Source organism: Capsella rubella, unplaced genomic scaffold, assembly GCF_000375325.1.
Source record: "Capsella rubella cultivar Monte Gargano unplaced genomic scaffold, Caprub1_0 scaffold_7, whole genome shotgun sequence".
Lineage (NCBI taxonomy): Eukaryota > Viridiplantae > Streptophyta > Magnoliopsida > Brassicales > Brassicaceae > Capsella > Capsella rubella.
In genome coordinates, this window is record NW_006238917.1 from 5478684 (window position 1) to 5502927 (window position 24244).

At 33.9% G+C, this 24244-nt stretch overlaps 7 protein-coding genes and 1 non-coding gene across 13 annotated transcripts; 2 read left to right on the forward strand and 6 right to left on the reverse strand.

Moving 5' to 3' along the window:
• Positions 1-2301: 2301 nt before the first annotated feature.
• LOC17880809 (inositol oxygenase 4) lies at positions 2302-3933 on the reverse strand. The gene is made up of 8 exons (XM_006285893.2): positions 3921-3933; positions 3490-3549; positions 3326-3378; positions 3083-3205; positions 2787-2856; positions 2608-2686; positions 2429-2510; positions 2302-2328 (listed from the first exon to the last, which is right to left on the reverse strand). Exons 1-8 carry the CDS (start codon positions 3931-3933, stop codon positions 2302-2304), a joined length of 507 nt encoding a protein of 168 aa, XP_006285955.2.
• Positions 3934-4523: 590 nt separating this feature from the next.
• On the reverse strand, positions 4524-5827 carry LOC17879839 (galactinol synthase 5). Of its 3 annotated transcripts, none has more exons than XM_023779628.1 (4): positions 5495-5827; positions 5067-5390; positions 4844-4942; positions 4524-4742 (listed from the first exon to the last, which is right to left on the reverse strand). In XM_023779628.1, the coding sequence occupies exons 1-4, from the start codon at positions 5825-5827 to the stop codon at positions 4524-4526; spliced, it is 975 nt and encodes a 324-aa protein (XP_023635396.1). The 3 variants fall into 3 exon arrangements, with proteins under 3 accessions (XP_023635396.1, XP_006285132.1, XP_023635397.1); XM_006285070.1 differs by having other exon boundaries at positions 4844-4978; XM_023779629.1 differs by lacking the exon at positions 4524-4742 and having other exon boundaries at positions 4923-4955.
• A 578-nt stretch (positions 5828-6405) lies between these two features.
• On the forward strand, positions 6406-8568 carry LOC17878907. The gene is made up of 7 exons (XM_006284495.2): positions 6406-6587; positions 6683-6744; positions 6835-6918; positions 7265-7319; positions 7786-7921; positions 8120-8170; positions 8260-8568. The coding sequence occupies exons 1-7, from the start codon at positions 6479-6481 to the stop codon at positions 8357-8359; spliced, it is 597 nt and encodes a 198-aa protein (XP_006284557.1). The 5' UTR covers positions 6406-6478; the 3' UTR covers positions 8360-8568.
• Positions 8569-8722: 154 nt separating this feature from the next.
• On the reverse strand, positions 8723-9684 carry LOC17878413 (60S ribosomal protein L31-3). The gene is made up of 3 exons (XM_006285038.2): positions 9606-9684; positions 9361-9459; positions 8723-9135 (listed from the first exon to the last, which is right to left on the reverse strand). The coding sequence occupies exons 2-3, from the start codon at positions 9438-9440 to the stop codon at positions 8856-8858; spliced, it is 360 nt and encodes a 119-aa protein (XP_006285100.1). The 5' UTR covers positions 9441-9459; positions 9606-9684; the 3' UTR covers positions 8723-8855.
• Positions 9685-9839: 155 nt separating this feature from the next.
• TRNAP-UGG lies at positions 9840-9911 on the forward strand. Its single transcript has one exon. It is a non-coding gene; the product is annotated as a tRNA-Pro (tRNA).
• A 102-nt stretch (positions 9912-10013) lies between these two features.
• On the reverse strand, positions 10014-11794 carry LOC17877842 (probable caffeoyl-CoA O-methyltransferase At4g26220). Of its 4 annotated transcripts, none has more exons than XM_006282642.2 (5): positions 11676-11794; positions 11172-11260; positions 10859-11083; positions 10622-10753; positions 10014-10539 (listed from the first exon to the last, which is right to left on the reverse strand). In XM_006282642.2, exons 2-5 carry the CDS (start codon positions 11220-11222, stop codon positions 10249-10251), a joined length of 699 nt encoding a protein of 232 aa, XP_006282704.1. In that variant the 5' UTR covers positions 11223-11260; positions 11676-11794; the 3' UTR covers positions 10014-10248. The 4 variants fall into 4 exon arrangements, with proteins under 4 accessions (XP_006282704.1, XP_023634925.1, XP_023634926.1 ...); XM_023779157.1 differs by having other exon boundaries at positions 11661-11794; XM_023779158.1 differs by lacking the exon at positions 11676-11794 and adding an exon at positions 11585-11603.
• A 209-nt stretch (positions 11795-12003) lies between these two features.
• Positions 12004-13471, reverse strand: LOC17877670. Its single transcript, XM_006284710.2, has 3 exons — positions 13340-13471; positions 12826-13029; positions 12004-12414 (listed from the first exon to the last, which is right to left on the reverse strand). Exons 2-3 carry the CDS (start codon positions 13005-13007, stop codon positions 12228-12230), a joined length of 369 nt encoding a protein of 122 aa, XP_006284772.1. The 5' UTR covers positions 13008-13029; positions 13340-13471; the 3' UTR covers positions 12004-12227.
• A 3450-nt stretch (positions 13472-16921) lies between these two features.
• On the reverse strand, positions 16922-18933 carry LOC17878182 (1-aminocyclopropane-1-carboxylate synthase 7). The gene is made up of 3 exons (XM_006284946.2): positions 18626-18933; positions 18228-18523; positions 16922-18066 (listed from the first exon to the last, which is right to left on the reverse strand). Exons 1-3 carry the CDS (start codon positions 18821-18823, stop codon positions 17208-17210), a joined length of 1353 nt encoding a protein of 450 aa, XP_006285008.1. The 5' UTR covers positions 18824-18933; the 3' UTR covers positions 16922-17207.
• Positions 18934-24244: the final 5311 nt, after the last annotated feature.

The window sequence follows — 24244 nt, forward strand, 5'->3', positions numbered from 1 at the left end:
ACATATGCATGACAAAATATCTAGTCACCATCTGCAACATGTACTTCAAATAATACGTTTCTTTAATTTTAACGCCACCTTATATTTTTCCACCACATTCAATGTTACAAATATATCGTAGACGTCAACTATATATATACCTTTTAAGCTAAAATATCTCATGTATGATGTCTACAACAGTTACAATATGTGTATATATGTACCCTATGTATTGTAATTTGTGAATCTAAACCTTAATACAAAGGATATAAATCCCCAAAATATTATTACATAAATATAACTTATAGCTTATATTTATATCAAAAAATTTACATTCACATAATCAAATTGGTACATTGTAATCCCTACTATAGTAAAAGAAAAGTACAAAAGTTTTTTGGGTCGGGTTTTTTTAAAAAATTAACCCGAAATTTTTCAATTGGATCTTACTAAAAATTTAAAGATATTAAATACCAGTTTCCATATATATTATTTCGAAATCTACCAAATTAAACCATCAATATCGGTTTTGGAAAGTACATTAATCTTAATTTGTTTAAGGAAAAATACATTAATGTATGATTTTGTATATTGGTTTAACAAATTAACCTAAAAATCAGAAATATAAATTAAATATAAAATATTTATCAAATTATCCATAATATTTCAAAACAAAATGTTCCTTAAATATCTTATATTAATATTTAGATGTATAGTTTTCTCCTATATTAACTATGATCTTCACACCAATTACGGGATAATTCATTTTCAACCATCTTTAATATATTTATTTGGCAATAGTTTCGAATTTCTGGCTTGATTATAAAGCTAATCTTTTTTTCAACGCTAACCTAACTCTAAGAAAATATTATCTATATAAATAAGTTTCTTCTACCAGAAAATTGTAACATAAACACATATTTTACATTTTAACACGATAAGAAATAAGAAATCATTGGCTCTTTATTTGTTTATTCTAGATATTTGCAATTCTACAAAACTGCATGAAAGGTCCAAGTTAAAATCATGTATTTATGATTATGCGGTGTACCGCGGGTCAATCCCCAAACTTTAAAAATGATTCATAGTATAATATTTATACATGTATATATGTCACATATTGTTCTAAAATTAACAATCCAACTAAAATCATACAATTTAAATAATTTTAAACATATTCGAAACCAACACAAAAAATACAATCTAAAAATGATAGAATTTAATTAATAATCAAAATAAAGTAAAGCAAACACAAATAAATTATCCCGCAACGTACAAAGGATTAAAAACCCGGTAATTTTCCCCCGCGTTGTAGCGCGGGTCCGAATCTAGTTGTTGTAATCAAATATATAGACTAATCATTGCATAATAGACTGAAACCAAAAAGAAAGTCACTATGTGTACAAAGTTTTTGCAATTTATGGTTTTTATATCAAATACAAACTCAGTTGAGTTTTTATGTAGCTTCTTTTTCTTATCAGTTGAGTTAATTGAAAATTCATTGTTTCATATAACAGTCTAGTGCGAGTGATTGTTTCGCAATATATAAATAGGAAAGGATAAAGGAAAAATGAATCTAAAATTGTGATACATATGGAAATGAGGATAATTCATCATACGTATTTGTGCATTTGTATTAAATCGGTGTACTAAATGTTTGATGTATATGGCATATATTGCCTTATCGAAATTATTCGTTATGAATATTTTGTAGTCCTTCTGTGTAAATTATTATGGTTATCCCATCAGGCCATATATGGCAATTATATCGTAGCGTAAGAACTAATGGACCGGTGTATAACATATATCGCGTTTTTGTGCTCAAGTTATGGACCGGTGTATAACAATATGGGCCGTCACTTAAAAGACTACTTCCACTTTTAGTTGACATGGTGCCATGGTGGTGGCTCTGTAGACTCTAATGAAGGTCTCCTAATTTCTTGTGGGTAAATTTCAATCTCAAAATTTTGCTTTGGATTGTCATCAAAAGATACTAGAGAGTAGACTTACATGTGATATCACATGTGATACTAGAGCGTATACCTAGAGGAAAATCGCAAGCAATAATACAAATACCAAAATACCAAATTGCAAGCAATAATACAAATACCAAAATAACAAGTCGCAAGCAATAATACAAATAACAAAATACCAAATAGCAAGCAGTTATACAAATACCAAAATACCAAATCGCATGCAATAATTTATAGTTCACACACTAAAATAGTGAAACCATCTATTCACATTAAGTCGACAATGAATAAAACAACTAGCTAGCTCCTCCATGCATGGCCAGTACTCTTTATTTTTTTTGCCCACAGCTCACCACCTCAAGTTCTCCGGAAAATACTGTGAAATGGAAAAGGGAAGAATCCAAACTCGAAAGTGTTCTTATAAACTTTCAAATAAAATATTGATGTACTCTTAGAAAACTAAAATAGTTACTCACCTTCTCAATAAGAGACATGTAATAAGGCTTCACTTTCTCAATATTAATCTGAACCTTGCTTTTGCTATGAAGGTTGTACTTGCTGTAAAAGCAACACAAACACATGTAGCGATTTAGAGGCTGTACTTATTAGGATTAAGACTCAGCCAGTTAATCATGTTTTCTATATAAAAATTTACTTGAAAACGTGCAGCCACTTGAGGTTCTCCTTGTCTTCCTCGTTCATAAGATGGGCGTATTCTCCAGCCGTGTGCAATGCTACAGATAATTAAGTTCAGTTTGAAATAAGCTTTACTTTGAACTATTAATGTAAATGTTTACATAATCGTACGTATATATTATTGTTTTTAGTGCTTACGGTAAAAGGAATGGTATCGTATGATAAATTGTCCTGCGGACGGCAAAGTGCTTCCATTCTCTTTAGCCACCTGGGATTGTACAGTTAACTATTATAACATCACTAGACATTATATTAAAATTTGATTGAACCTTTTTTGTTCTTTCTACAGCGGGTGTTTTTTTTTTTTTTTTTTTTTTTTTTAATAGATATAACGGGTGTACTTACTACTTTGATTAGACTGAATTATCTTAAAAGTTAAAATAGTGTTCGTCATCTTAAAATGAAAGTTAAGGGATGATTCCATTAAATTATACCATGTACATGTAGTCGTCATGACCCCATGACATCATGACGTTGTTTAGTCCACATCCTTGACTGTAAATCCCAGTTTTGGTGTTGTAGGCCTTGTTGTGAAAATCAGGGTTTTCCAGAAAATACTGCACCACCAAAATCAAGTAGTCAATATAGATTAAATTTTAGTCTTTATATCTTCGTGCTTATGTATAAATTTATAAAATAAAATAAATCATAAAGCTCTATTAACAATATATATGTACCTTGTGGTGTACGTTAGATTCATCAAACGCACACCCAACAGGGAATGTGTCACCTGCAAATTTTTGCGAGAGAAAACGGAAACAATTATTATGACATAAAATTTGCATCATTTATTAAAAATATTAACGAAAATATAGTAATGAAAAAATGTAAAGTGAATTACCAACAACAGCCCATTGAGGAAGTCCTCCGAATTGTGGAAGAGTCATAACCTTCCCAAGATCTGAAAATCCAATAACTTATTTTAATGTGTGATAAATTCTGATTCACAACTAGCTAGACAAAACCCCAACCTTGAATATATTAGATCAGATACTACTCAGTTTTAACTAACAACACTAGATTAAGTAAAAATAAGTAAAATATAAGCAAAACATAAGCAAACATAACTCTCATTGTTATCAAATTTTTTGTTTCGAATGTGTCATAGTTTTACAATTTATACTTTACTAGACTAAGAATTGACTAAAATTTGTTAAAAGCAAAATGTACTCTTTTATTTCACGAAAAATGAAGACGACTAGATTTTTGTTTAAAAGCAAAAACTTCAAAATATGTTTTATTATTTACTTCCCTTATTAATTTATCATTAACTTCCTAAGTCCATTAGTAGTTACATATTATTGTATTTAAGTAATGATCATAAGAAAAATAAAACAAAAGTATTGTTCATTATAGTTTGGTAAGTCATAGATTGCTCAAAAACAAATGTTTTGTAGTGCGTAGCAAATCTTACTATCCCAAATATTTGAATAAGGTCAAAATCAGTATATATTGTCAGTTATATATCTGATATATTTGATATACTAAAAGTTCAGATTGTCTAAAATCCAATTATTTTTCCCATTAGTAGTATGTATATATATATATATATGCACACAACTGAGCTGCAGAATCAATTATCATATATGTTGTTTGGCAAAAGAAGAAAAAAAAAAAAGAAAGAGGATTCTTATTATTGATTATTATAAATTTAAAAAAAAAAAAAAGAGATAAAGGGTGGTCAAGTTCGACATTGACAAAATAGTCAAACAAAAACATTCGACCAACGACTCTAATCTCACAAACATAAAACTAAAAGAAGGTTGCTATATATAATTATGATAAATTTATATATATAGCCAAACCTTTCAGCATTAAGAAAAAAGACACACCAAAAAAGGTTGCATAGATAAAGCGTCCACCTAAAAGGATAGGTTATGCGGCAGAAGGGGCAAGGCTCGTAAGGACATCACAAACAGATTCCTTGAAAGTCAATGGCGCAGTGCTCGCATTCATCTTAGACTCAGTCTCGACGAAGATCTTGTAGTCTAAACTTGAATCTTCGTAAATCTCCCACCATTTTTTCACCAAAATTTTTATGTCTTCCCGATCCATATGTTCTTCATCCTTATTGTATCTCCAAGGCTTCGAGCCCTATAAAATTTGAATAGAAATATAAACTTTAGTAACTAGGAATATATATCTCTAGATTATATAAATAAAGAGAAAAAAATTTAGAAGGAAATAAAATATACATTAGCACAATAATGAACAACACTGATTTGGTCAAGATCAACGTGTTCAGGATGACGCCAAAGCATAGCCATGACGAGGTTATAGGTCGAAGGGATTGGCTTGTAAATGTCTCTGAAATACATATTCAGAAAATCCTATAAGAAAATAAAAAATAACATTAGTCGTATACTAATAAAGAAAATAAAACTCATATCAAATAATGAAAAAAAAAAAAAACCCAACCTGTTCAGCAAAATAAGTAGGAGTTGTGATTTGAACAACACGAAGGAGATCCTCATAAGTGAGGAGGTTTGGTTCAAAAACCAACATACCAGCGTTGAAATATACCGGCGGTGGTGAACCAAGGCTTTCAACAGGCCACGTCACCTTTTCAGGCGATTGTTGGCAGTAACCGATTTTATATTGAGGAGTTTTGGACCAAGACACCTCGCAAAAACAATCTTTGACAGCGTACAAGTAGCCACGAGGAGTATCAAACAAATGATCGATGTTACTGAACACTTGTATGTCTCCATCTAGATAAATCATCTTCTCATACTCCACAAACTGCATATATACGTTTTGAATAAGTCGTTAATAATGCATATATAGCAAAACAAAAACTGATACGGTCATATTATAACTAAAAATATATAGTAAGAGTTCTTTACCTCCCAAATACGAAGCTTGGAGTAGTTGATAACGTAATACGCCATGGAGTAACCGGTTTCGTTTTCCGGGGGATAGACCGGTTCGATGTCACGGATGATGCATCCCTGAGCCACCAGGATCTGACGGTGTTCCTCAGGCACGTCCGGAAGAGTCGCCACCACAAGAGGATATGCAGATTTCACCTTACGAAGTCCTTTGGCTAGACCAACCACACCCATCCAGTAGTCTTTGTTTCCGGCAAGGAAAGTGACGTAAGCCCTTTTCCCACCGTCAGAGCTCACCTTCACGTCAGCGTCGATCATCTTGTCGGCGTTCATTTTCATTTGGGCCATCTCAAACAATAAACAAAAAGAAGATTAGAGTTTCTTTATAAGATATGAACTGTTTCTTTTGGTTGCGATTGTAATTGAATGGGAGACAGGAGAAACGAGCTTATTATATAAGGGGAGCAAGAGAGAGAGGGAGAATTAAATGCGAATGGAGAGAATTAATTATAGATTTCATCACAGAATATTGGAAATTCTCATTGTTTGATAACGTTTCAGAGAGGATATAGAAAAATGAATCTTAAATTGTGATAACATATGGAAATGAGGATAATTCATCTTACATATTTGCGTATTTGTATTAAATCAGTGTATTAATTTTTCTATGTATATGGCATATATTTCCTTATCGAAATGATTCGTTATGAATATTTTGTGTAAATTGTTCTGGTTAGTGCAATGGCAACTGTTATTAATTGCTTTATCTTAGGCGTATAAAAGGATATATTGCCATGTTGGGCTCAAGAAATGGACCGACGAATAATAATATGGGCTGGGCTGTTAAGTAGACCGTGAATTAAAAAGGCTTTTTTGACTATAGACACTTTCGTTGCAATGGTGGCTACGGAGAAGAAGACTCTCTCTACTAAAATCTTATTGAAGGTTTCCATTTTCTCCGAGTTTTCTTTGTTTGCAATCTGAAGAAAGAAAAATCAAATGAAGAAGTTAGCGAGAAAATGGCGGAGAACTCGTCGCGAAGAAGATGATGATAAGTTCCTACTTCCTACTTCTGACGACGTCGATTCTCGGCCTATCGATACGCAAGGTTTTGCTTCTCTCTATCCTCTGAAATTTTCGGCAGATTCGTAAATAACGAGCTCGTACTAACTCTTTCTCGTTATTGTCTTCATCGTTTTACAGAGCAAGAGGAGTACGTTCGGTCGCTCGAGGAAGCTCATGCTCAGCAAAGTCGGCAATGGAGGGTAAGATCAGAGAATATTATCTAATTTCTTGGGAAATTTTGAGGATCGACTTCTGTTTCTAAAAGAAGTTTGTATTTCTCTTTTGTGTAGAGTGTGTTCGTGATTCTTCTGATCTGTTATGGAGCTTTCCTTTTCTACTCCATTTTCCAGCAGTTCATTTCTCCATGGGAATTGGTATGATAATCTCTTCCGAAGTGTGGCCTTGTTCGTTCATAATTGAATTGAATCCATAATTGAAATTCAGATCAGATCACTTATCTTAGTTGCAGCGAAAGCTGTGATCTGAATAAGCGGAGTTTGATCAAAACTTAAAAATTCAGTCAAAACTGAGTGTTGTTTTGATGATAGGTTTTGGATTTAGAGCTTTCAATTTGTTGCCTGAGGAGAGCTAATATTTTACTGAATTGGATACACTTTCAACCTTTGAATGATGCACTATACAAGTGTCTCTTTGTATAAGTTATTGTAGTGTCTACATTTCATGAGTTCTTCTTAAGTGATGCTATTGTTTTCTCTGCAGCGGTATCATGCCTATTTCATGGAAGATCTCAAGTCATGGATGGTCATTTTAGCTGGTTTGTCTTACATCTATGCGTTTTTACTCTGTAGTCATGGTTTACTAGATTTGACTCATCGTTTGACATGGTGGTACAGCCAATACCGAGCTTGTCTGGAAATTTCTGTGTAATATCTTGTACCAATATGGGAAAGAGGGAGTAATGTTAGTTGTTAGATGCATATTAATATAATGAACACTTGCTGTCATTCTCTGGCTGTAGTTCCCAAGTATTTTCATAAGAGAGCATATCTATTGGTGGAATAGTGTAGAACGAGAAAGATTGACTGCATTATCAGTGTTTATGACCTAGGAATAAAAACTTCGTCTCTGCTAGTATAATTATTAGAAACCATTTATAGCAATACTGAAAGTTTAAAACAGTCAGAAGGCGTTGCTGCTTGATCTTTAATTATTTTTATAAAAAGTTCTTGCATGTTTGATTCTTACAACAATAAAACTTTTATCATTGGATTTTGGATCAGAGTGGATCGCTATTATGGCTTGCTCCCTCTCCATTGTCGGTCTACGAGATAAGAAGAATGATCATAGAAGATGGTTCTGGTACTCATGTGTTGTTGGATCTGCATTGACCATCTTTTGGCTTTACTACTTGCTGAGGTACACTAGAGATTAGAGTATAAATTTCATTACTTTCGATACCACCTCAGACGTAGCAAACCTTCATAACTACTACTACTAGATCAAGAGAAGCTAGAGTGCAATCAGTTATAATGTAGTAATGTATAGCTCCTTCTGGAACGGGGATACATATGCTATCTGTGTAATTGTGCTGATCTGTTTTCACTTGTGTTCTAGGCTTCCAAAGTTCCGGTGGGATGCTATATGGCTTCCGTTTGGACCTCTTTGGTATGCGCATCTCTCACTTAGATATAGCCATGTGTGTATATGTAAGTGATATTAACGTTTGTTCAACTCACTGTACTTTGAAATTGCAGTGGAGCTGGAACTTGTCTATATGTGGACCATCTACTAGAGGAATCATCTGAAGAAGTGAAAAAACTTAGGAACTATATGTATGCATACAAAGCAAGGTAATAAAATGTCATCCCAGTATTCTTCAGAGTAAGTCTGTCATAGCAAGCCAAGAGTGCAAGTTTTGAGTTTTGACTCTGTCATCCCCTAAAGAGCATTCTTCATTTGTTTGTAAATAGAATCAAAACTTTCAAGTTCTGCATGAACAGCAATAAGATCCACTTTGTATAAAGAAAGACTCATGATTAACTCAAACCAGATTCCAGGTCACACATGTAAAAAATTGTCTAACGAATCGAACAATTCAGTTCCAATTGGTGCGTACTTGACTAACGGATGCAGATGCGATCATTATCGAACAAGGGGGTCAAACTATGCCGAAACAAATGTAAGGATGGTCTACTAGTATACTATGCGAAATAGTAAAATTGAAATCCGGACACAAGAGTAAGATTATGTCTTGCTGGATAAGGATTCAAGATGTAGAAAAAGTTCTCTTCAATAACTGATTCGGAAAACAAAATTTAAAAAATCTGATAGGTAGGTTTTACAAAATTGTTCAATCCTCTTCGTCAATGACCTTAGTGCCAAGGCCAGAGAGTCCTTCAGCAGGAATTTCAGCGACAGTGACGAGAGAGAAGAACTCTTCCTTTGCATCTTCGTCATCGTTTCTCTTACGGGCAACTCGGACTCTGATCCTTCTAGGAGGACCTCTGATACCTTTGCTCCAAATCTGCTTGTTCAATTTGACATCTACTCTCACATCCTTAGTACCCATTGCCTTCTCGGCAAACTTCCTAATCTCCTTGATCGCATTTGGAGCCTTCTTCTTGAAGGTACTGTTTTACACACACAAGCTCAAACTTTTCAAGGTCCATTTCAAGGGCAAATAAGAGCTGAGTGCACAATATTCAATTTCGACTATCCTAATCTCCTTGATTAAGACAATATTCAATTTCAACTAACGATATCAGACAATTCCAACTGCAAACGCATTTGATTCCAACATCTAACAGCTAAACCTTCGAATCAAAAGACCAAAAGTGTTTGTTTTTGGAAGTTACCAGCTATGAAGGCGTCTGTGAAGGTTGATGGTGTACTCTCTGGTCACCACCTCCTCTTTCCTTCCCTTCTTTTCCGACATTTTATGTCTCTATATGTTCCTGCCAATATCAAAATCCAAATCTGTTTAATTTCGATTTCTGATACTAAGCCGATTAGCTCACTTCACTTGCTTTCCAACAAAAGGAAAATATACGACGATATTGAATTTTAAAACGGAGGTAAAGATACAGAAAGGGAAGAGTACCTTCGTCTCTCTAGGAACGCCGATAATACAGAGCCGGTGGTGGCGGAGGAGTGTATGCTTATATGTGGCGCTCAAAAGGAAGAAGAACTAACCCTAGTCGATTTTATGGGCTTTTTACTTTATTAGACCTGTCTTTTTATGGCCCAATTGAGTGTTTCTGAACTCGAAAGAAAAAAACAACTTATAATTTGTTGTTTTGGAATTTATAGTATCAAACAACATGTTAGCCAATGTGGGCGTTTGGTCTAGTGGTATGATTCTCGCTTTGGGTGCGAGAGGTCCCGAGTTCGATTCTCGGAACGCCCCATTGTTTTTCAACTTATAAACATTTTCATCTCAGCTTTGGGTTTTGCCAAAAGACTCAAACATAAAACGTTCATCTCAACTTTGGGTTTTGCCAAAAGACTCAAACATAAAACGTTCTTGGTAACAGGTTACCCTTGGTATTTGAAGAAATCCACAAACTGATTAAAAGGTTCACATACACAAGACCCAAAAGATCACAATAGCTCAAAGGCTCAGTACGACCCCAAAAGGTCCCAAAGAACAACACTCTAGCATCACAATATCTCAATATAAAAGTTCCACAATCACAGGACCCAAATGATCATAAATAACACAACACCGTAGCACCACAAATAGCTCAATATAATCTCCTGCAAATAGTGATACCATCGCCAAGTGCAGCATGCGAGATCTGCACACGCTCATCAGCCGAGAGTTTCTTGTTAAGCTCAAGGGTTGTTTTCTTCACTTCTTTCCTCCATTCGGGGGTGATGGAGTCCGGTTCAGCAACTGATCCTCCCCACAGAGTGTTGTCATACACTATTATCCCACCAACCTTGATCAGTCTCATAAGCCTCTCATGGTAGTTCCAATAATTCACCTTGTCTGCATCCACAAATGCAAAATCGAATCCACCCTCGTTCGCTTTCTGCATCAAAACACAAAGATCATCTCAGGATACATACTAATTCTCTTTTGAGAGAGTCAAAGAAAGAAGTATGGAGTTTTACATCGTTTAAAAGCTCGTCAAGAGCTGGAAGAGCTTCAGACTCTCTGAAATCAATTTTGTGCTCAACACCAGCTTTCTTTATAACTGGCAGTCCTATTTCATACGAGTCTCTACTCATGTCAATGGCTATAACCTGCAGAGTGCATCTACCAAATCAATTGGATAAACGATACAGAAGCAGAACAAAGGTAAAGCTCCTGACATTTTTTTGTTTCTTTTGGTTTGTATATATACATACCTTGCCATCTTCCGGTAATGTAAGAGCAGTGAGGAGAAGAGAGTATCCAGTGAAAACCCCAACCTCAATCGTCTTTCTTGCATTTACAAGATTCAGCAACATCTCCATCAACTGGCCAGCATCAGGAGCAGTAGCCATACCAGCTTGAGGGTGGTTATGAGTAATGTTCCGAAGCTCCTTGAGAGGTGCTGGCTCTCGTGGGTACACACTGGTCTCCAGTATATACTGTAAACATTGTTGAAAGACATATATCAGAGAACTGTAAAGTCAAATGGAGAAAGGTGAAAAAAATGAAGTGTGTAGGGGCAAACACTTTATAGAGCTCTTCACTCTTCAACAATCCCTTGGCTTCATCCTTAGCCATCGTAAATCACAGTCTCCTTCCAAAAGACACTCAAGTATCTGCTCAAGGATTAAGGAATAATTTAATAACCAGGCCATCTTTTAGACATCATGCAGAGAATAAGAATTCTTTACTAGTTCAGGATTTGTGGAAATCAAAATCTTTCTAGTTTTCAAGGAAAAGCCTTAAAGAGAGAAACAGGTAAAAAAGCACAAAGAGATCTTTGATATGAGTTATGCCTTTGATTAAGATGTTATCAAATCCAGTTGCTTGTTTCTTAGAACTAAATTCTTCAAAAACCAATTGATATAGCAGAACCGTTGACTTCTTAAGGCTAGATTCACGATCCAAATACTCATACAGAAAAGAACAACAAAACTCACGATTTCAATAAAGGATCACGCCAGCCAATTAACGAACAAAAAAAAAAGTTACATAAAGAAGACTTATAGTGAGTACCGGTCGAGAGAGTACCCGATTGCGATCTTCCGCTACAATATCGAGTGATGCTTCTTCTACACATATAAGACTTGCTTTTATACGAAATCGTGAAAGATAAATTTGATAGAAAATTTTAGCAATGACAACTGTCAATATTGGATTATCTTCCTTGTATGTGATATCAAGAAGAATCCATGCATGATGTCGTTTTATACTTCTCTAGTAAGTATGACTGAGTGCTGATGTTCACGAAGGAGACATCTTACCAAAGAGTCCAACCCCATCTGAAAAAAAAATTCCATGATAATTTGTTTAATGCGAGCAAGAACAATGGGCATTCACATCATTTTTAAAAACTGAAAAACAAACCCCAAAAGCCAACATGTTATAGTCGACTAATATTATTAGAGCTACCATGACTCATGGTCCATGAGTGATGATGCCTCAGCTTCAAAACTTGTTTTTTGTGTATTAATTATCAAGAGAAAAATAAATTATTTTTGCTACTAATGACAGCCGTGAGATAAATTTAGGAACTCAGGGTTTTTTGTTTTTTTTTTGTTTATGGAGGGTTGCTTTGTTTCTTCAAGGGTAGTAGCCTGTGAAAGTGAAGCCCCTTCCTACAATCTCTCCTGCACAGTACCAAGCAAAGCATTCCAGTCCAAAAAGTGCTGCAATTCCAGCATCTTCAACCTTCAAATCTGCTCGATTCTTCCATAAGCCTTTCACGTGATCGACTTCCTTCCAAAATGACTCTGAACGCCCAGGAATGCTGCGATCCACTTAAATAAGTCAGTCACAGCAACAAAGTAGTTCTGAATAATTTATCTAGAAACAATGAAAAGACTATTCTGATAGGAAAATATACACCAACACAACTCTATAAGCAGGTAAATGTTTGGTATCTAATTAAGATGCAGCAAAGCAGACACCATAGATTGGCAAAGCAATTCATGGTTCAGACCTAGAGAGTATAGTTCCATTATCCTTTGATTTCTCAGCAAACCTAACAGAGAACAAGCCACGACCATAGCAGTCATGGAAAATAAACCAAAAACTAAGCCAACACTTAGCTTTTACAGCAACAAAAGAACACACCAAATTCTACCCTGCTATAGAAATCACACTACCACGCAATCCGATTGTCTTAGATAAGAGAGCAAAGAGGGAAGGAAAAAATAACCTGGCAAGACGAGTGTAGAGAAGCTGCTTAGACAACTCATTGCATTTCTCTACAGTGGCTGGCTCCTGGATATACTTCTTGTTCTTCTCAAGCAACTGTTTGTAGTAAGTTGTGCCATGCTTGGACACAAACTTAGATGCTTCACATGCCTTGGATTTCAGTTGTATCAACTTGGATGCCATCTCTCAAAAGAAAAACTCTTTCCTAAACCAATTAAAAAAACACAATTTGGATTACAAATCAAAAAGACGAGCTAATGGATACAGCCATCCTTATATCCAATTCCAAAATCAAACTATCGACCAAAACAAACCCTAGTCATCAAAAGTTTAAGATCATTTAAAAATACTCAGACTTTATACATTATCATTCATTGGCACACACTCAATCAAATGCTACATGACAGTAAGCTACCCGAAAAAGCAGATCTAGTACTCAAATTCCCAAAAAAAGGGAAAAAGAAGAGATAAAACTTCGAATCAAAAGGGAAGAAAAGTATTAGAAGGTCTCTCACCTTAGCTGATGTTTACCGGCTAAGGAGATTGTAGAACTGGTGTGTCACCGTTGCCGGAGAAGGAGGGCCGAGGTAGGATCAACAGAGTTTTTGGGTTTAGTTTTGTTACCTCTCGCTCTCTTCTTTGGAGGTTTTTCTTTTTACGATAATAAGAAAAAGCGAAGTGAAATAATAATATTACAGGCCTTGTATGGGCCTTCAGTATCACTTAATAGCCCAAAATATACTTAGGCCGATAAAACGTAGACGAATCTTTAAGAAAAAAGAATGGGCAACTGATGACCAAAAAAAAAAAAAAAAAAAAAAGAATGGGGCAACTAGTATACATGTACAAAGTGAGTAACAACAGCATACGGCTCACCCCAGCATCATACTATATAATTACATATCATCGACATTATTAAACACGCTAATCAGATATATTAATGAGTCACTGGATCCATTTTTAATTTGCTTAATGATTAGGTTAGCTATTAGTATTGTACTTTTCTTAATCTGACTAGATTGTCATCAAATAATACTCTGGCCAGACCACTTATATGTGATGTCATATCTATATTCTTTCTTCGTCTTATTAAAATCTACCAAAGATAAATAATCGCATGCAATAATACACATGATAAATTAATGTAAACAAGATTTACAAGTACTAAACGTTTATCTTTCCGCAAACTTGTTTTTTCTTTTCTTTTTTCCGTCTATAATTCTAACACGTACACATACAGATTATAATTAAGATTCGATATACGACAAGGATCCTAGTTACTACAAAGTACAAACCACAAGCATTTATCAGAAACTTAGATTTTATAATGGTAACAAAATGTATAGAAACATTATATATTACTTGAACTAAAAGAAATGATATATCCCTTATCCATACTTTTAACATAGTTGCGGATGGTACGAATTATTATTGAACTAGCAGATATAAAATACGGAAGTTCCTATTCAAATGAAAAATATGGTAATTAAAGCATGCATGTTACATACACTTTTAACCTAACCACGTACATTTGGGTCCATATATATATGTAACATACATATGAGTACGTGTATAATGTGTATTGGTTTAAACAATAAAGATTTATAGGTTTCGGGTTGTTATAAAGATAAGTCCATGAATATAATTACGAAGCAGCTTGTAATACGACACGAAGACGAGACCACCAATGTATGTAGTAAAATTAATGGCAACGTTCGATGATTAGTTCACACGTGGGATTTGGCCAATGATTTTTAGGCACCAGCCTGTCATCGTGATCCGCGTGTGTGGTAGGGACTGATCTGACGGCTAAGATTCTTCCAGCTGTTCACTCTGACCTTTGACCCTCAAAAAGTTGGACCTGAGTTGGAAAATCCTAACGACCACGACACACGTGTGGATGCGAGTTTTTATTCTTCGCATTTCGATTTTGGAATGTACTATCATAATACATAAGGGTGGATTAAACGTTTTTTTCCTTAATCATATAGGCTTATCAGTAACGTTAATTTGTAATTTATAATACTATGTATAGATCAAAGCAAAAGAGAAATAGCCTTACGATTCTTGAAAGAGGTCGTCGTGGGTAAGGTTTGATTGTTTTTTTTTGTCATCGTCGTGTGCATACATCAAGTTAGTCAGCATTAGTCATGAATAAAAAGATATCTACATTATATGTTAATCCATAAAGCGACATTGCTTGGAATTAAATTATCTTATGTGGTTGCATGTTGTTGTTGACGAAAAAAAAAACAAAGAAACCGTCTCACGAAAATTTGATAAGTCAATCTTTGCACTTGTCGCAGAAGTTTTGGTACCAGTTGTCACGGAAGGACAATTATAAATATTGAATCTTTTGACCTTTACGAGCAACGAATAGCATAATAATATACACGAACAATAAAAGTCAAAAGTATTCACGTACAAAATGACTTGGTAAATATATATATTTTGACCCACAACGTCGAGTATAGGAAATTGTATTAGACACGTAGATAGAGACATGGGAATGTTTAAAGTCAAAAGTATTAAAGTAGAAAGATATCAACGAAGCATGCAAAGTGAAGAGAATAAGTGTCAAATCGATGATTAATTTAAAAAGGATTATGAATGCAAAGTCCACTAGTCTTTAATACTTAACATTTCTTTGATGCTTTCGAACCTCATTTTAATAAGCTTAATTAAGGAGTTTTTCTTTTTAAAGGATTAGTCAAATCAGATACTTCTCCTAATTTAGCTGTAAGTGGAAGTATTATAACATTATTATAATATATATAGCTGGTATAAGTCAAAGTATGTACATATATGTTTGTTATTTGTGCATGACATACCGAAAGTTATTATGAATCATAATATAAAAACCTATATAGGTCAAAGTATATATGCATGGATGTATATGGAAAATTCGGTGCAGTGAAAAACATTACAAATTTAATTGTAAGTTTAGAATTTTCACTTATATATAATCTTTGTGATTTATTCAAAGCAAGTCATTTAAAATAAATTTGGTATCAGTATAATTGTTTGCTTGATGTAAGAAAATGCATATATTGCCGTTCCATGCAACCTCTACTACTATAGCTACCAATGCCAATATACAATTCCATTTTCTTCTTCATTCACTATCAATAAATTAATAGATATATGAACTCATTCCAATATATATATATATACATTACATACTGTTTGGAAGTATTATATACAATCTGTATATTTAAATACATGTAACAAATCTAGTAACTGAACAATCGGATAAAAAAAAAAATATACATGTAACAATAGTTTGTTCAAAAAAAACAATACATGTAACAAAAATTTGCATTATTTATATTTTTTTTAATAGAGACCAATGTCTTTGCACTTAATTCATTTGTTTTTATCCAACCAAGTGGTGTACGACCTCGACGGCTAGGTCATGAAAACGAAATAACTCGGGGACTATATATAGCTAGGAATAAACCAATTGTTTGATAGTCTTTGTTTATGAATCTAGAACAAACATCAAAATGTTTGATTTAAGAATACTTGTTATTAGCTTCATTCTAGTCACAGGAATCGAAAATTAGTCAGAATTTTGCTGACATCAAATATCTTTGGTTATCAAGATACTAAAACAATACAACTAGTTGTACTATATATATATATATATATATATTGTTATAATCCGTTATATATATATGCAAGATACTTCACTTAATTGGTAGCCACGCGTAAACATTAGTTCGATCGATCTCACCAAGAGAATAAAATGGACACATTTCTTGCTAGAGTTGTACAGTGACCAAAAGTCAACAAGACCCAACGACATAAAAACACTAAACCTATGTAGAAATTACATCAACAATGACATGACCACATTTAAATAATCTTGTTTAATCCCCATTTGCAGAATAATAACAACAAAAAATTTACTTGGACTAGAAAAGGTCAACAAAATAGTACATAGATTTATACAGATCGGTGACCTTTTAAAAAGAAGAAGCAAATTTGTATCTACTATCTAGAATATATTTTCGAGGTATATCATAAAGCTTAATATCAATGTTAACAATTTTGTTTTCCTTAGTTATAAAGATAATTTGCAATAGAGAGATATATATGCTGTAATATTTTTTTATATAATAATTCTTCTATAACAACATCAAGTAATACAGATCAACCTTGATGAACATGCAATAATTAACTTGCTTTGGGTCCAAAGCAAGAAAACAAACAATGATATCTAGAAAAGAGAAACAAATGAAAACCCATTTGCCATCAATGGTTTTCGATTAATCATCTTCTCTTTCCTAAAAAAATTAATTTACCCTCCCCCATATTAACCATCCAAAAAAAAAAACAGATTTAATTTACTTTTTTTTTTCTTTTTTTTTACTTTACATTTCAAAACCTCCTCCGTCGGTCCATGAACTCATGTATTCTCTTCAACGCAATCTCCAAAGTGTTCTCACTCATATTAGCAAAACAAACCCTAAACCATCCAAACTCCGAGCAGTGGCACGAAGATCCTGGAGATATGTTCAGCTTTAGCTCTTTCAAGATCACATCCCAAAGCTGGAGCTCGCCCTCCTTGGTTTTCTTTTCGAGCAAGAAACCCAAATTCATCCAACAAAATAGCCCTGCGTTCCCCTTCAAACACTCAATCCCTGCCTTCTTAAGCCCTTCCACAATCGTCTCGTACCGTGTCCTAAGTCTTTCCCTGTTTATCCTTATGTACTTCTCCGTAAACTCCACATCCGACAACATGGAGGCCAACATGTGTTGTGTCTGCGACGAGACAAGCGTAAAGCTCGACATCCTTCTCGCTGTCCGCACGACATGATCATTGTAGGAGTATATTGTCCCGACGCGGAAACCGGGAAGACCAAGATCCTTGGAAAGGCTGTAGACGATGTGGACTCGTTCCTTTACTGACACGTCATCAATATTCTCCACGATCTCGGCAACGCTGGTGAACTCGGAAGCATGGAAGACCGAGCCTGAGTAGATCTCGTCTGAGACCAAGTGAATGTTCTTGCGTACGCAGAAGTCAAGGAGATCTTCAAGAACCTTCTTTTGGACCGTCGCACCTAATGGGTTCGATGGGTTGGTTATGAGCACTCCTCGGACTCTAATGTTTGCGTCACGAGCCGTTTGGTATGCCGACTCGAGCGCCTCCGGGGTTATCTGGAAATGGTTCGAGCTGTCGCAATGGATCGGTACTATTTTCACTCCGGTTCTCCATCTCAAATCTCTATCGAAACTGTAATGGAAAAAATACCGGTTTGGTAAATACAATGCTTGAAAATATCGAAGACAAAATATTATAAATTTATAATTAATTTTCTTTTAAATGGTGTTAGTTTGTTGCAGCTATTTCTTTGTAGTAGTCTATCTTTATATATATTATAAAGTGTGACGTACCCTGGATAATACGGTGTAGGGACTAGAAGAGCGTCGTTAGGATCGGCTAGGATGAAAGTTAGGAGCTCATTAGCTGCGGTGGCTCCGGCGGTGAGGACGATGCGGTCAGGATCGAATCTAGCTTTACCTCCTCGAATCTGCTCCATGAAGCTAGCCATGGCTTGTCTGAAAGTTTTGAGACCGTGGTAGTCTTGAAACAGTGCGTTTTCACGGAACCCAGGAGCTCCTTTTGATCCCCACATCGAACCTTCCGGATTCTTTTTCTCTAAGTAAGTTTCAAGAAGATCGAACGAGACCTGTGTGTAGGTAGATAGGAGAGTTAGGACTTAGGACTATTTAATACATTAACAGAATATATTTAATAAGAAAATATTACTATATAAAGTAATTTTAATTACCTGATTCTCGGCAAGACCCATTTGAATGACACCGGAAGGGTTATGAGTTTCGTCGTAAGGATTTTCGTCGTAAGCTTTCCAACCGGCGAAGTAAGGTGAGTCTTCGCCGTGTGTGTCTGAAACCGCAACTCGAGAAAGCTCGACGACGTTGTTGTTGTTGTTGTCTGATGATCTCTCCATCATTAGAGGAAGACCCATTTTTTTTTATAAGAGTTTCGAACTAGACACGTGACACGTGACAGCTCTGAAACACAATGGGAGAGAGAGAGAGAGAGGTTGATGAGAGATAGAGAGAAGTGTGTGTTGGAGTTAAACGTTTGTGCTGATGAGGGAGAGGTATATATAGCAAACGTGAAGGAGATGGACGTGTTTGACAATGTATTTAGATTTTAAATATTAGTTTACTTACATATAGAGAAGTAGTTTGAGTAAAGAACAAGGAAGATTCGATTGTGGAAAAATACGTTGTCATTGACCTGCAAATGGATGAATAGAGATAAGAGTGTTTTAATTTTTATCTATTATTTTTATTTCATTTGTGTTTGTTTCTATCTTGAAACTTCTCGGTGGTTCATCTATACGAGATCGCTAGTTCCTTAAAACGTTGATTATCAATTTTTAAACGTAATGTTGTTGTTGTTTGGAATTTTTCATCCGGTGATAAAAATGGTATAATTTCGATTAATTTTTTAGTTTACCTATGTTTTAATGTGGTCTGTTTTCGGAAAAGTTTCAAAATATTTTGGTTTAGTCGGCTGCTACAATTTTAATCCAAAATAGACATCAATACATCTTCCATACTCAAGTTTATTTCTTCTTTAATTAGTACAACAATGTCACAATAAATAAATTAAAAATATAATTTACGTATTTGATATTTTATAGAATGCTGACTAAAGTAAGTTGATATCTTTGAGAATACAAATTTACATGACAAAAACTTATATGTAACAAAGAGCCATCACCAGTACATATAAAATTGAGACATACAGGTGAATATAGTAATTGTATGCGTATGTTTTACATTATGTGTTTTTGAATATAGTAATTAAAAGCTGGAATAGTTATTGAGGGATGTTAATTAAGCTCCATAGATGAAAGAAACGGGGAAACAACTAAATTAAATGTTCTGATTCGATGTTGTAAGGAAAATCAAAGATCACCTTTTGCCAAAATCAGGTTCGGACAACTGTTAGCTTGTGTCTTCTTCCTCCTTCTCTTGTCAATAAATATGTTCCATAAATTTTTTTTTTATTAAAACTATTATAAATTCATTTATTTATTTTCCAAAACATTAGTTATGAGATCTATAGCCCAAATACGGTGGTTGAAATGCCGACTATACGGATTCGATGATAACCAAAAATAATGGTAATTCCGATTATACGAGAGGAGTGGGTGGGTGGCTATCCATTTATACTTTATTTGTAGTAATCTACACCATATTAATTTGTAGACTATATATATATATATATTATATTAGAAATTTTAGGAAGTTTCGATCTTTTGCTGATTATACCATCAGAATAATACGTCTCTAAGTATAACATTATTGACAAACCACAAATTGGATGGATAACTGTAGTTTTCAGTTAATAGGATTATACATATTAAACCTATGGTACGTAATACTTATGTGTATTAGTACTAGTTTTAATTTAATTTTGAGTCTTGGCTGCGTAATTAGTCCGTAAAACAATTTTATAATTATGGCCAAGTGGTCAAAGTATGCTCCCTAACGAGTGATAAATAGTGCTACCAATTAATGGCGGTACGTACGGCTAATCAAAACCTTTTGTTTAATTAAAGGCAGATTTTAATTCTCTCGTACTTAGGAACCCACTTACACATGCTATCAGTATAAATCTCTGTACTCATGAAGATAGACATGTGATAAGAAAAATACTATTAACTTACACCTATAAAATACATATTTAAACCCTAATAATATATATTAGTTTAGTTATTAATTGTACATTACCGGCCAAGTTCAGTTCCATTCCAAGGTAGCTATAATTTCTTAGAAGTATATAAAGTTTCGTAAAATAATTATTAAACGGTGAACAACTAGTATTAGTAGATTAATCATGTTTTCTAATAATAATTTAACATTTTAATGAAATAAAAACATAATTACTTCTTTAAAAACTTGATGAATATTTTGAATGGTAAAAAAAAAATACTAGCAGAATTAAATATTTTGGTTTTAAACAAGTGGTATATACCGTATACCATCCATCCCCTTAATTCTGTAAATAATTAACATAAAGACTTATACTCTTTATTAATTCTTAATTTTGTTATTTTATGTATTTTTTGTTTGTTTGACATTGCCATGTCACTTTTATAAACAAATTTATACAAATATCTAAATCATATGAAATAGTTGCAATTTTGCTACATGTCAAACTCTTATAAAGCTTAAGATATGTACGTAACTGAAGCAAAAAAGACAGAGAAAGATATTCGGGAGATCTAAGAGTGGTTAAAAGTCGAACTACGTGACACAGAATGATACATACAATCATACCACATAAGATTATGATTCCAAATTGTGAACGATATGTTCATCAGGAATATCAGTTCTTGGAGGATCTTGCTTGACCCTACATATCGCAAATTAATATTAGTGAGTTGCAAAATTCAAATTCTTCAAAACTCAAATAAAAAGAGTAAGTAACAAAAAAAAGACACAGCTCTTATAAGCAATTAACAAAGATTAAAAGCACGAGTTCCTCAATTTGATATCAAGTTAGTAGAGTTGTTGATTCCATTTTTGGTTGGTACAATTTGTTTATATATAGAACTGGTTATTACGGATATTTTTTCTCCATACTATAAATGATTGCTTTTTATCACTAGAACCATCGGATATAGCGTGATAGTATAGTCAAATTCAAGAGTAAAGTTCTAAAGCACATATTATCAAAGTTTGATCTCTGTCTAGAAAGACACGGTGAATAGATAATATTGTAATCCCTTGTTAAAAGCTTGTTTTGTCGATAAAGTTTAAGATTATAATGTGTGTAAGCGACTTCTTAAGTACAAGAATCAATGGAGTAATGTAAGATTAGCTATTTTATATATTTCATTCATTTTTGCTCGAATTTTGTTTTTGTTTTAAAGTGTCAACCTAACATTTGCTCTAACCGAACGATATACACTTCATTTCTAGTCCGATACATAGGTATAATAAAAAAAAGTTGTATGGTCGCAATTTTACCCGCACACCGAGATTAAGATTTTGTGTAAGGATTTGCTGTTTATATGTTCGGACTTAATCGACATATATAGCAATATGACGAATTAAAGTAATTAATTTAATTAGGTAGAGGATAACGAAAACTATGTAAACTTATGTAGATGCATGCATGTATATAGGAGATATACACAGTTATACACACGTGTTCTTACATATGAGTATATTTTTTATTTACGTAATACTAATAGACAAATGTAATTTGCATGTGATCGAACCCACCAGCTTAAGATTCGGAAATAAAACTGTAGATTGAATCTCAATACATGACCAACTCAAAAACCAAAATGGTAGTGCTGATGCCTGATTGCTATGTTTTTTTTTTTGCTTGAGAATTTAAGTGATATGTACTTCGACATATATACATACAACTTAGATCTTGAAAAAAAAACACTAATATAGCATATAAATGAGAACATTTTAGGAGTAGTACGTATGAATATCTATCTATGTTGAAATATATATCCATCGGTAATAGCTATGTTGCAAAGATGTGAAGGGTTATAGCGTCATACATAACATGGTAATGGAGTCAAACTCAAATAAATGTAAAGCGTTTTAATAAATTTACCATTAAAAATAAATTTACAACGAAAATTTCATAATCTGTGAGTAAAAGAGTGCACCATACATTAATTATGTTGCTAAAACATGTTAATAAGCAAAATTTAAGGAAATTAATGAATTGATTCATTTCTTCTAGTTTAATGTCATAGATTTGCTTCAAATCATGCTGGATTATGTCTACCACAAACGTGACAATCCAATGGATTGTTTACATATTGTGTGTAATTTCATAGGAACATAGAATCAAATTTAGTCACCATTTGATTGATTGATTGATCCCCATAAGTGTATAATAAATTGCAATCAATTACTCTAATCCTAACACAAAATCTTCGAGCAGAAGTTCATGATATCTTACGGACCAATCATTGAAGTATGCACCAAATTAAATACTAATAACTGGATTAATAAAATATAAACAATGACGCAAGTTGTAACAGAGAACGTGAAAGAGAAGTGGAGTTTTGGCGACTGTTTGTGCGGCTAATAAGGAGAGCATCTTCATGAAAATATACGAGACATGCATCAAACGATATTGCCATCTATAGTCTTTGTTGTTAATTAACTATATTATCTAGGTAGTTATATATAGATATGTGTTGGATATGGGCAATAGCCCTTAGGTATTAGTGGACACAAAACATAAGCCCATGGAGTAAAAGAGGGCCTTCCTTAAGCTTAAAAGCCCATCAAGCTCCCGAGGGCAAATTCGTCATTCGCAAGGGAGACACAAGTAGTTTCTAGGTTTCTGTGCCACTATAAATGCATTGAATCATTGCTTGGAACAGGGAGGGATCCAGAGGATATTAACCAGAGAACAAGAGAATCGCTGCCTAGCCACGACACTCTTGCGTTTTGTCCAACTGTTTCGTAGAATTGCGATTGAGCCACCCGCTCTCTCGCGTTTGTCTTTCCATTTCGTAAAGGTTCCTGGCTCGGCAGATAATCTATAACTGTCGTAGCAGGACCTACTCTTGTAACCCCGGATCTCGTTTAAACGTTAATAAAGGAATTGGTTTCGTATCGTCCCCAAACTCTCGTATTATTGTTATCACCTCCCGTGTACAAACAATATGCACTTTTTTTTGTTAATGTAAACTTTTTGTTCGTAATATGATCATGTGGATTTCACTTAAAAGTTTACTTTACCTTTACTTCTTTTCTTTTTTTTTTGGTTTGACATCAAATATTTTTTTCTTTATTAAACTACTACAACGTCTATAAACACTCAAAAATGGATACATTTTTTTTTTTTTTTTCAAAAATGGATACATATATAGTGGTACAACTTTACAAATCATGATTCAAGTTCTTCTTCTACTGCGATTTCAATTATGACTTACTTGCGGGTGTTTAAATGCCGAAAGTAGTCGGGTTTTTTTACATATTCTGATATTAGTTTGAATTTTCGTGCGAGAGTGATCTCCAAAAATAGTTAAAGGTTGTTGTTTGGAATTTCTATTGTGATCTCACTTCGAAGAGTTGTGGATGAGCTATGAATGCAAGTGTTTCTCTTAAGCCATAGACAATAGATTGTTTATTAATTGTTACACATGGTAACTATGTCCGAAAGGTTGATCATACCAGCAACTAGATATTAATTCATTTTTAAGCAATTGTGAATATTTATTTCTTAAGCAATTGTAACATTTCGTTAGGTAATCACATGCTAGAAGAAAAATACCAACTATTTTTATTTACGAGGATTGATTTTAACTTGGTTGTTCTTGCTTTGATATAGCTAGGTTCCAGATTATAAGGATATATACATAATTTCTTTAGGGTACGGTAAA

Coding starts and splice junctions, on each gene's coding strand:
- LOC17880809 (XM_006285893.2), bottom strand. Junction 3,379..3,489: donor TCCTCAATGGGCTGTTGTTG/GTAATTCACTTT, acceptor AAAAATTTGCAG/GTGACACATTCCCTGTTGGG. Junction 2,329..2,428: donor ACATGTCTCTTATTGAGAAG/GTGAGTAACTAT, acceptor TCCATTTCACAG/TATTTTCCGGAGAACTTGAG.
- LOC17879839 (XM_006285070.1), bottom strand. CDS start 5,827: ATGGCCCAAATGAAAATGAACGCCGACAAGATGATCGACGCTGACGTG. Junction 4,979..5,066: donor CTACTTATTTTGCTGAACAG/GTTGGGTTTTTT, acceptor ATTTTCTTATAG/GATTTTCTGAATATGTATTT. Junction 4,743..4,843: donor TTGTTCATTATTGTGCTAAT/GTATATTTTATT, acceptor CAAATTTTATAG/GGCTCGAAGCCTTGGAGATA.
- LOC17878907 (XM_006284495.2), top strand. CDS start 6,479: ATGAAGAAGTTAGCGAGAAAATGGCGGAGAACTCGTCGCGAAGAAGAT. Junction 6,919..7,264: donor TCATTTCTCCATGGGAATTG/GTATGATAATCT, acceptor TTTTCTCTGCAG/CGGTATCATGCCTATTTCAT. Junction 7,922..8,119: donor TGGCTTTACTACTTGCTGAG/GTACACTAGAGA, acceptor CTTGTGTTCTAG/GCTTCCAAAGTTCCGGTGGG.
- LOC17878413 (XM_006285038.2), bottom strand. CDS start 9,440: ATGTCGGAAAAGAAGGGAAGGAAAGAGGAGGTGGTGACCAGAGAGTAC. Junction 9,136..9,360: donor CACAGACGCCTTCATAGCTG/GTAACTTCCAAA, acceptor TGTGTAAAACAG/TACCTTCAAGAAGAAGGCTC.
- LOC17877842 (XM_006282642.2), bottom strand. CDS start 11,222: ATGGCTAAGGATGAAGCCAAGGGATTGTTGAAGAGTGAAGAGCTCTAT. Junction 11,084..11,171: donor AGAGTGAAGAGCTCTATAAA/GTGTTTGCCCCT, acceptor CAATGTTTACAG/TATATACTGGAGACCAGTGT. Junction 10,540..10,621: donor TTGACGAGCTTTTAAACGAT/GTAAAACTCCAT, acceptor GTTTTGATGCAG/AAAGCGAACGAGGGTGGATT.
- LOC17877670 (XM_006284710.2), bottom strand. CDS start 13,007: ATGGCATCCAAGTTGATACAACTGAAATCCAAGGCATGTGAAGCATCT. Junction 12,415..12,825: donor CTCTACACTCGTCTTGCCAG/GTTATTTTTTCC, acceptor AGTGGATCGCAG/CATTCCTGGGCGTTCAGAGT.
- LOC17878182 (XM_006284946.2), bottom strand. CDS start 18,823: ATGGGTCTTCCTCTAATGATGGAGAGATCATCAGACAACAACAACAAC. Junction 18,524..18,625: donor TGGGTCTTGCCGAGAATCAG/GTAATTAAAATT, acceptor ACCTACACACAG/GTCTCGTTCGATCTTCTTGA. Junction 18,067..18,227: donor CCTACACCGTATTATCCAGG/GTACGTCACACT, acceptor TTTCCATTACAG/TTTCGATAGAGATTTGAGAT.